The sequence below is a fragment of the Zeugodacus cucurbitae genome, chromosome 2 (genome assembly GCF_028554725.1).
Source record: "Zeugodacus cucurbitae isolate PBARC_wt_2022May chromosome 2, idZeuCucr1.2, whole genome shotgun sequence".
NCBI classification, from domain to species: domain Eukaryota; kingdom Metazoa; phylum Arthropoda; class Insecta; order Diptera; family Tephritidae; genus Zeugodacus; species Zeugodacus cucurbitae.
In genome coordinates, this window is record NC_071667.1 from 15,980,789 (window position 1) to 15,990,187 (window position 9,399).

Below are 9,399 nucleotides of genomic sequence, written 5' to 3' on the forward strand. Positions count from 1 at the left end.
TTAAACATTTTTAAAACAAAATATGTCATGATCCTATTGAATAGGCATTTCAAACCATCGGGTCCAAGGTGACAAGAATCAAAATCGTCATTTAATACTAATATAAGTTTTTTATGAAATTTATAAAAAGCTCAAGAGCTTTTACCAAGTTTGACGAATCCTACACTTTTTATTTTGTAAAAGTATAGGCGTCTTCAGAGATCTACCCTTTCTCGAATAATGTTAAAGACAGCAAACAATTGTGCATTTTAAAATATTCATTATACATATAACCATATAAATATGAAAATGAATTTCTCTGAAGAAAATCGTTTTCAATTATATCAATTTCCATACAATGTCTAATAGATTGCTGACTATCTATGGAAGACATTGCCAATGCTTGAAAAGTTTGCCAAGAACTATCTTGAACCAGACAAACATACTCTTTCAAGGTTATTTAGTGAAAATTATTCAAATTGTTTAATAGTAATATTAAACTTTTTAAAATTTGAAAGCGCCAAATACAGTGTCACCAACCCAGGGATGTATTTATTTTAATACAATATTTAAAAATTAGTTGAATCGCGTTATACACTTGTACATAAAATATAACTAACTTATCAATAAATAACATTTAATACCACCATAAAATTTAATAAATATGCGAAATAATTTAAAATAATTCCAATAATAATTAAAAAATTATTTTATTTAATAATTATTTAAGTACTGTTCATCGGACTTTAAAATTTTTGTGAAGATTAAAGGCTAGCACAACACCCTAATTACCACAATTGTAGCAAAAAAAAGCGTAGCACACAACCCAAGTACGCCTCGGTGGTGTGTTAAAAGATGAAAAATAATGTAAACAAACGAAAGGTTTTCTACTGTATATACTGAGATTCTGCCATTCTGAATTTAAAAAGATCTAATATTTGCGCTGAAAGAGCCATCAAAGTTATTCAGGAAATTTACCCTTTTCGTAAATCTGAATATAGTTTAAATCTTAAGTTTATCTCAAATAATATCAAAATGAATTAAATAATGAACTAAAACGTGTATTTACTATAAAAATGTATTTGTCTTGTACTTAAATTAGTCTTATTGCTTCTAAATCAAAATTTGTCTTCTTCTTCTTCTCATATAATATATGATTTTTTTCAATTTAAATTCTGCGTGAAGTTTTTGAAATAAATCGAAAAACTAAAAACGCAATTATCATTTTTTTTACTATTCCTCATCGTGTTATGGCATGTAAAGTAGGTGTTACAAAAATAGACTACCCCTAATATACATATTACTTCCCATCTCCAACCCTAAAAGGAGCTTTGTGCGTACTTCCACATGAGCAAACAAAAGGAAATGCTAACCATATTTTCGTTCGTTATTGCTCATTTCGGATTTTTGTCAAATCCGTGAAAATACCACATAGTATATAGCTATTTCTCCTGATGGGAATCCGAGAAAACCCTTTGGGATGTTCATCCTTTTTCTAGAAGTTAACCAAATATAACCTTATATAAATAACATATACTTTCAAAGGATCTTGCGTATTTTCATTCTGGCCTGATTCTCACATTAGTATCATAAATAATAGTGGTACTCATTTAACGTCGTAAACGTATGGCAAAATCGCAAAATTACAATATCGTAAAACAGCTGTTAATTTTTACATGCATTTCATTTTACAACAATCTTGCAAATATGCGAGACTTTTTTCAGTGGCATTCAGGGCATGCTTACAATTAATTCACAATAAGCTGATGTTACCACAATATTGCCAAAGAGCGCTCATTTAACATTTGTTGCCATATTGAAATTTACTATATTTATATCATTGCAACGTTAAGTGAGTACCACTAACAAAAACTCATGCCGACTGTTATCATAAATTTTATTATCCACACGCATACTCTACTCTTTAAATAATAAGTCTTTATTTCTGTCAAAAGTGCTCGCCCACACTTTAACGTTTTCCATTTCTGGCCAATTTATAATCTCTAATTCTTCACCGATATTTAAACACTTGTAAGCTGAGCGGACGGGTTCCCATATCAGCGATTCCAAACCATGGACTTGGTTATCATTTGGATTACCAGTTGCGGCGAATTGAGTCCAAATGCCAACTATGCGTTGTATGGTGCGATATTCAGGGCTATCCCTAGGGGCTGCGCTAGCCATAGCATGCGAGAAAAGATAGGCTAATTCATCGGCATGGGAAACACCCTTTACACCACGACCGAAACGCCAAATGGGGTAGGGGTTTGATAATTTTTCCGAGTCATAGTCAAAGCGATAAAGATATGTTGGGGCGGACGAAGCGTTAGTCAAACGTGATAGCAAAACACGATGGAGAGGAAAGAGGAAGAGAAAATAGCCATTGATCTGAAATAATATTGTGTAATTGACAGGGATTTAATTAAAATGTGATAATTTAATAATTATTTTATAAATATTAATGTGTTGTTGGATATAACATAATATATGAATGACTTGGAACGTACTTAGATTTCAAATATGACTTGAAGGTATGTGGTAACCGTTTGAGTTTTAAATAATCGACAGTTGTACATGAAATGTGATGAAAGGAATAAACTACTTACCTCCATATATTCGTCAGCTGACAACTCAGCACTGTCGGCATGTATTTTCAGTTTCGCAGCATTTTCCGCAATATCCGCTTCATCCACAACTTCATATGGTACAAAGCTTCGACATGTCTCTAGTTCATTTAGACATCCTTTAATAACTAAAATTTTAGTGATTATAGCAGTACAATGTTTTAGAGGTTTAGAAAGAATTGTAATTTCAGCACTCACGTGGCAGCATGAGCAAACCCTCAGCTGAAGTATGACCAGTCAACATTGGTACTGAATTACTCCAAGCGGTTTTCATTAGTTCACGTGGAGTTTTTGAAATCACACATTGTGGTGTGTCGTATGGCTCTATACAGGGTGCAAAACAAAACATTATATGGCGTTGTAACTCAACTGTAGACAGCACTTTCTCCTTCAGCTGTACTAGATCGGCCGCTTTGCATTTTTTTAAGTACTCCAAGACATGTTTTTCATCGTGTTCTCCATTATAACCGGCTAACTTTGCAAGTGGATAAGCATGACGTTCTTGACCATTGTGCGCCCAAGAAGCAATAGCCGCACCAGACATTGTAATTGCCCGATGAAATAAACCTTTGGTTTGTTCGGTAATACTGAGATAATGCGTTGAGGCAGCGCCAGCACTTTCACCGAATACGGTTATGCAATTTGGATCGCCACCAAAGTTTGCTATATTATTATTGACCCACTTGTGTGCTAGCACTTGATCTTTTAAGCCCGCATTGACAGGTATGTCCAACTCCGGTGTGGTGAGTAAACATTGTAAATGAATAAAATAAACTTTACAAACCGAAAACACCCAATCGGTACTGGATGGTAACCAATATAATATCTTTTTCCATGAAATACTCCGGTCCATACCAATCGCGATTCGCTTCACCCACAACAAAGCCACCACCATGGATCCAAATCATAACCGGTCGTGGTTTATCGGATTTTTACTTTTTGTTTATTTGTATTTTTGGAGTTTTAAGAATATGAAAATTATTGGACTATACTATCTTTTAATATCTATTATTTAAACTCACATCCTTCGCATATACATTCAAGTAGAGCTGCTGTATTTGTTATTAGATGCAATTATACAGCCCTATCTTTGGCGTTTAGACAGTCTAGCACACCATCCCAAGGCTCAGGTCGTTCAGGTGCTTTAAAGCGTAACTCGCCAAATGGTGGCTTAGCATAGGGGATTCCCTCGAAACTGTAGTATGGCACATCGTATATTATTCTCCGCTTGACACCCTTCACTTTGCCGAATTCTGTGTCAATTACAGCGGTCTCATTGGTCGATATTGAGCATATTTATTACCGAGCACGCTGAAACATTGAACGCGCAGTTAGTTAATGAAGATACTATGTATACACTTTATTATGTCGCAGCATAATTGGATTGTGAATCACTACTTGTTTTTCAACCGACTTTCGAACTAATTCACTGACATGTCCCGACCACAGAAGCTATAAATCATGTATTTCAATGTGGATGATATCGTTTTTCTTAAGTGAAAATTTCAAACATTTGTTGTTTTCTCGATTTAGAAAGAATTCGAGAAAGTGCTTAAACTTCTACAATTCGATAATACACCATTGATATTAATCTAAATATCAAAACCATTATCCGTAAACTATGTTGTACTCTGGGGCCTTAGTTTTTACACGCAGTAAGCAGCCACCAAAAGTTTTTTAAAGTTGCCTCTGATGACGCCGCACTCAAAAATATCTTTAAACTTAAACTCTGCAATGATACTTGTGGAACTTCTCTATCCAGATTCCCTTATTTTTTTAAATGTCTCGATGAACCAAAAGAATTAAATTATTTATTTTTACTAAATCAAAACTCACTTTAAATGCCAACGTAGTCGCTCTATAAAACCGACATTGGAATCCATTTTGCGCAATTTGTAGTAAAATCTTACTATTTAGTAAAAAAATTAATAATTGGTTTGGTTGCTCGTCACTGTGTTTCCACACTTGCGAATTTTAATTTACAGCGGATTTACATATGATTATCATAAATGTGAGGTTTGATTTTCCACACCTTATAATTTATTGCAGAATATTAGAAAACCTATTAAGTTACTATAGATGAAGTATTTTACTATTAAATAAATTTTACATTTAAATTTTATATAATCCTTAATTGTTTTAATTACTTTTCTGGAATTACATTAAGGGGGGGTAAGGTTTGTTTCGTCGAAAAAAGACCTTTTTTCATGAATTTTTTTAGAAAAAATTATTGCTGTAAGTTTATTTTACTTATTATTATATGAAAGTACAACATTTGAAGGATAATTAAAAAAAAGTTTTATCGAAAAATAGCGAGGAATAACGGATTTATCGTCGATCTCTGCAGGCACCTCGAAAAAAAGTTGTTGTGCGGTGACCAGCCTACAGCATCACTGGATCATCCGAAACCAAAAAATCAAAGTGCTTTCTTTAGTTTGTTAGTTTGTCTTTCAATTGACGTCGAGTTCTTTTTAATTTTTCAATTTTTGGTATTTTTTCAATTTTAGACGAAAAATCGACCTATTTGTTATTGTAAAATTGTTAGTAATTAAAATTTTTGGAAAAACTCGACGTCATTCGAGAGCTATATATGTAGAATATTTGTTCAAACTTCCAAAACGATCGATGCAGTAGTTTTTTCTGTAGGCTGGTCACCGACTTTAAAAATTACATATTTGGGAAAATCGATTCAAAGTTTTGTACACTCAGTGCAGATAGCTGGAGGTACCGTTATTCAACCTGCTGTAACTTCGTTAGTTTTCTCCGAATGACCTAAAACTTTAACACAATATTCTTGAGATGTTGATGGTTCAGGGAAAAAATAAAAAAAAAAAGTTGTCAAACCTTACCCTCCCCCCCCCCCCCCTTTAATCACAAGATCTCAAAATAATAAGTCTTTCTTTCTGTCAAAAGTGCTCGCCCACACTTTAACCTTTTCCATTTCTGGCCAATTTATAATCTCTAATTCTTCACGGATATTTAAACACTTGTAAGCTGGCTCAGCTGAGCGGACGGGTTCCCATGTCAGCGATTCCAAACCTTGGACTTGGTTATCATTTGGATTACCAGTTGCGGCGAATTGAGTCCAAATGCCAACCATGCGTTGTATGGTGCGATATTCAGGACTATCTTTAGGCGCTGCGTTAGCCATTGCATGCGAGAAAAGATAGGCTAATTCATCGGCATGAGAAACACCCTTCACACCACGACCGAAACGCCAAATGCGGTAGGGGTATGGTAATTTTTCCGAGTCATAATCAAAGCGATATAGATATGTTGGAGCGGACGAAGCGTTAGTCAAACGTGATAGCAAAACACGATGGAGAGGAAAGTGGAAGAGAAAATAGCCATTGATCTGAAATTATATTGCGGAATGGACAGTAATTTAATTAAAATGTAGTAATTGTATAAATATTTGAATGGGTGTTGTAGGATGTAAGATAACACATAAATGTCTTGATACATTTAAAATTTCAAATATAACTTGAAGATTTGCGGTGATCGTTTGAGTTTTATATAATCCGCATTAGTACACGAAATATGATTAATCGAATGAAATAATGAACTGGAACTACTTACCTCCATATATTCGTCAGCTGACAACTCAGCACTGTCGGCATGTATTTTTTTCAGCTTCGCAGCATTTTCCGCAATATCCGCTTCATCCACAACTTCATATGGTACAAAGCTTCGACATGTATTCAACTCATTAAGACAACTCGGATTTGCATTAATAACTGCAAGTTTATTGAATATATCAATGCAATATTTTAAAGGTATCGGAAAAATTTTAATTTTATCAACACTCACATGGCTGTATTACCAAGCCCTCGGCCGAAGTATGACCAGTCAACATTGGCATTGAATTACTCCAAGCGGTTTTCATTAGTTCACGTGGACTTTTTGAAATCACACATTGCGGTGTGTCGTATGGCTCTATACAGGGTGCAAAAGGAAACATTATATGGCGTTGTAATTCAACTGTAGATAGCACTTTCTCCTCCAGCTGTACTAGATCGGTCGCTTTGCATTTTTTTAAGTATTCCAAGACATGTTTTTCATCATGTTCTCCATTATAACCGGCCAACTTTGCAAGTGGGTAAGCATGACGTTCCTGACCATTATTCGCCCAAGAAGCGATAGCCGTACCCGACATTAGAATTGCGCGATGGAATAGACCCTTGGTTTGTTCGATAATGCTGAGATAATGCGTCGAGGCAGCACCAGCACTTTCACCGAATACGGTTATACAATTTGGATCACCACCAAAGTTTGCTATATTATTTTTGACCCACTTGAGTGCCAGCACTTGATCCTTCAAGCCAGCATTGCCAGGTATGTCCAACTCCGGTGTGGTGAGTGTAAGAAAACCTTAATTAAGTTGGTTAGTTTTTTTTCAAAATAAATAGAAAATTATATTTTACAAACCGAAAACACCCAATCGGTACTGGATGGTAACCAATATAATATCTTTTTCCATGAAATACTCCGGTCCATACCAATCACGATTCGCTTCACCCACAACAAAGCCACCACCATGGATCCAAATCATAACCGGTCGTGGTTTATCGGATTTTAACTTTTTGTTTATTTGTATTTTTGGAGTTTTAAGAATATGAAAATTATTGGACTATATTATCTTTTAATATCTATTATTTAAACTCACATCCTTCGCATACACATTCAAGTAGAGACAATCCTCCGAACCCTCTGCTGTATTTGTTATTAGATGCAATTGTACGGCGCTATCTTTGGCGTTTAGACAGTCTAGCACACCATTCCAAGGCTCTGGTCGTTCAGGTGCTTTGAAGCGTAACTCACCCACTGGTGGCTTAGCGTAGGGGATCCCCTCGAAGCTGTAGTATGGCACATCGTACATTGTTATCCGCTTGACACCCTTCACTTTGCCATATTCTGTGTCAACTACAGCGGTCTCATTGGTCGTTAAACGATATTGAGCAAATTTATTACCGAGCACACTGCAAGATTGAAAGCGCAGTTATTAATGAAGAGACTAATCGTCACAGCATAATTGGATTGTGAATTACTACTACTAGCCTTGTTTTTCAACCGATTTTCGAACTAATTCACCGACATTTCGCAACCAATGAAGCTTTTATTGATACATGTATTTCAATGTGGATGCTATAAAATTTTGTTTAGGAAAGAATATGTTTATATACATATATTAATCTAATTACCACAACATTATCGGCAATCTATATTATTTCCAAGGACTTAACCCTTTCGAGCATCATGTAACAGATATGTTACAAATCTCTTTCGAACACGCAATATGGTGAAAAATAAAGTTTGTTAATTTTTATTTTTTTGTGACGTCATTGGTACGATACGTGTTATACAATTCCGTTTAATTATTTTTTTACATACACGCATTTAGTGAACACAAGTCCATGCATTTTTTACGAAGTTCATAAAAACATCATTTGTTTTAAAGTACATGGTTTTTTTTAATCTTGTGAACAGAAATTCCTTTTGTTTGGAAATCGATTAAATTAATCTGGAACACATAATATTATATACCGATTTTTTTAAATAAGATATTTAATTAAAAAAAAAAGCTTAAAAATTAAAAAAAAAAGTATTTCATTTCTTGTGAAAATCCTTTAGAATGCGTATGAATTTCCCTTTTTTGTTTAGTGAGTTCAATTATTAAACTACAGTAAAATACCATCACAAGATTTGCTAATGATGACGCCGCGCTCAGAAATTATATTCTCTGATGATAATGATACTAGATTAGTTGTAGGCTATTCTGACAAAAGTCATCGGCATCCCATTACAGTCGCGAAATAATTTTCAAAATTTATCTACGTTTAAATTTTGAGTGTTAATTAGTGCTAGAAATAACAAACTTGCCAAATATATTATATAGGAAAGAAAATAAAGTTACCCCGTCGAATTCAATACAAGAAATATGGAGATACCCCATTTATGTCATATAGCCGCTTTCTATTATATATTTCGTTCAGTCTCTTAGCCTTGGCGAAACAAAAAAAAATTAAATTATTTTTTTTTTACTAAATCAAAACTCACTTTAAACGCCAACGTAGTCGCTCTACAAAACCGACACTAGAATGCATTTCAAGTTCAATACCGTTTTATCACAACACCCGAACCAAGCGAATTGCTGCATCAAACTGAATTGTGCTCGCATTATCAACTTAATTGAAAGCCCCAGCAAAGCAGGTGCAAGGTAGACAATAGTCACAAATGAAAATAAATTAATTTAAACTCAATAAAATAAAAATTTTCCAAGCAAATATAAATATTTTACAGCAATAATAAAAAATTGTAGCCCTACAATATATTGTACGAATACGTTTAATTTATTTTTAATAAGTCATTAAAATTATATATTATTCTATAGATTTATAGGTGATATACGTGATATATATAAATGGTTTTACATACACGTACACGGTGTACAAGCATACATCACAAGATAATCATTGTTTATACTCATATGGCGATAGAAATAAATTGTGATAAAGCAAATGTCACTCGCCAGTTTCTCTCTCCGATTGTGTACTTTTGTATATTTATATGTTGATTTGTGTGTGTATATTACTAATGCGATCAACAGTGCCGCAGTTACCTAGTTGCACTTTTTATATTCTCGCAACATATTGCGTAAAGTAAAATCATTAAATAAATAAAAAGCAAAATTTAGTTTTATCAAACAACAAAAAGAGCAAACGAGAAATCGATTGGTAACCACGCCTTCCAGCAATATAATTGCGTTGTTAGTTAATTTTTCAACGGGCATGTAATT

At 34.0% G+C, this 9,399-nt stretch overlaps 3 protein-coding genes across 6 annotated transcripts; all 3 read right to left on the reverse strand.

Annotated features, from left to right (window-relative positions):
• Nucleotides 1–1,039: 1,039 nt before the first annotated feature.
• On the reverse strand, nt 1,040–3,498 carry LOC114804890 (esterase B1-like). Of its 2 annotated transcripts, none has more exons than XM_054229667.1 (3): nt 2,802–3,498; nt 2,586–2,722; nt 1,040–2,367 (listed from the first exon to the last, which is right to left on the reverse strand). In XM_054229667.1, exons 1-3 carry the CDS (start codon nt 3,496–3,498, stop codon nt 1,897–1,899), a joined length of 1,305 nt encoding a protein of 434 aa, XP_054085642.1. In that variant the 3' UTR covers nt 1,040–1,896. The 2 variants fall into 2 exon arrangements, with proteins under 2 accessions (XP_054085642.1, XP_054085638.1); XM_054229663.1 differs by having other exon boundaries at nt 2,586–2,731.
• Nucleotides 3,499–3,677: 179 nt separating this feature from the next.
• On the reverse strand, nt 3,678–3,899 carry LOC128919882 (esterase B1-like; the record flags this gene model as incomplete). The annotated part of the gene is made up of 1 exon (XM_054225456.1): nt 3,678–3,899. A coding segment is annotated over one exon (222 nt), but the record flags the coding sequence as incomplete, so codon positions are not given.
• A 636-nt stretch (nt 3,900–4,535) lies between these two features.
• Nucleotides 4,536–8,822, reverse strand: LOC105219294 (esterase B1). 3 transcript variants are annotated; one of them, XM_054229661.1, is made up of 7 exons: nt 8,661–8,759; nt 8,518–8,605; nt 7,270–7,582; nt 7,032–7,182; nt 6,414–6,974; nt 6,183–6,340; nt 4,536–5,958 (listed from the first exon to the last, which is right to left on the reverse strand). In XM_054229661.1, the coding sequence occupies exons 3-7, from the start codon at nt 7,480–7,482 to the stop codon at nt 5,485–5,487; spliced, it is 1,557 nt and encodes a 518-aa protein (XP_054085636.1). In that variant the 5' UTR covers nt 7,483–7,582; nt 8,518–8,605; nt 8,661–8,759; the 3' UTR covers nt 4,536–5,484. The 3 variants fall into 3 exon arrangements, with proteins under 3 accessions (XP_054085636.1, XP_028900767.2, XP_054085635.1); XM_029044934.2 differs by lacking the exon at nt 8,518–8,605 and having other exon boundaries at nt 8,661–8,822; XM_054229660.1 differs by lacking the exons at nt 8,518–8,605; nt 8,661–8,759 and adding an exon at nt 7,805–8,064.
• Between the last annotated feature and the right edge of the window lie 577 nt (nt 8,823–9,399).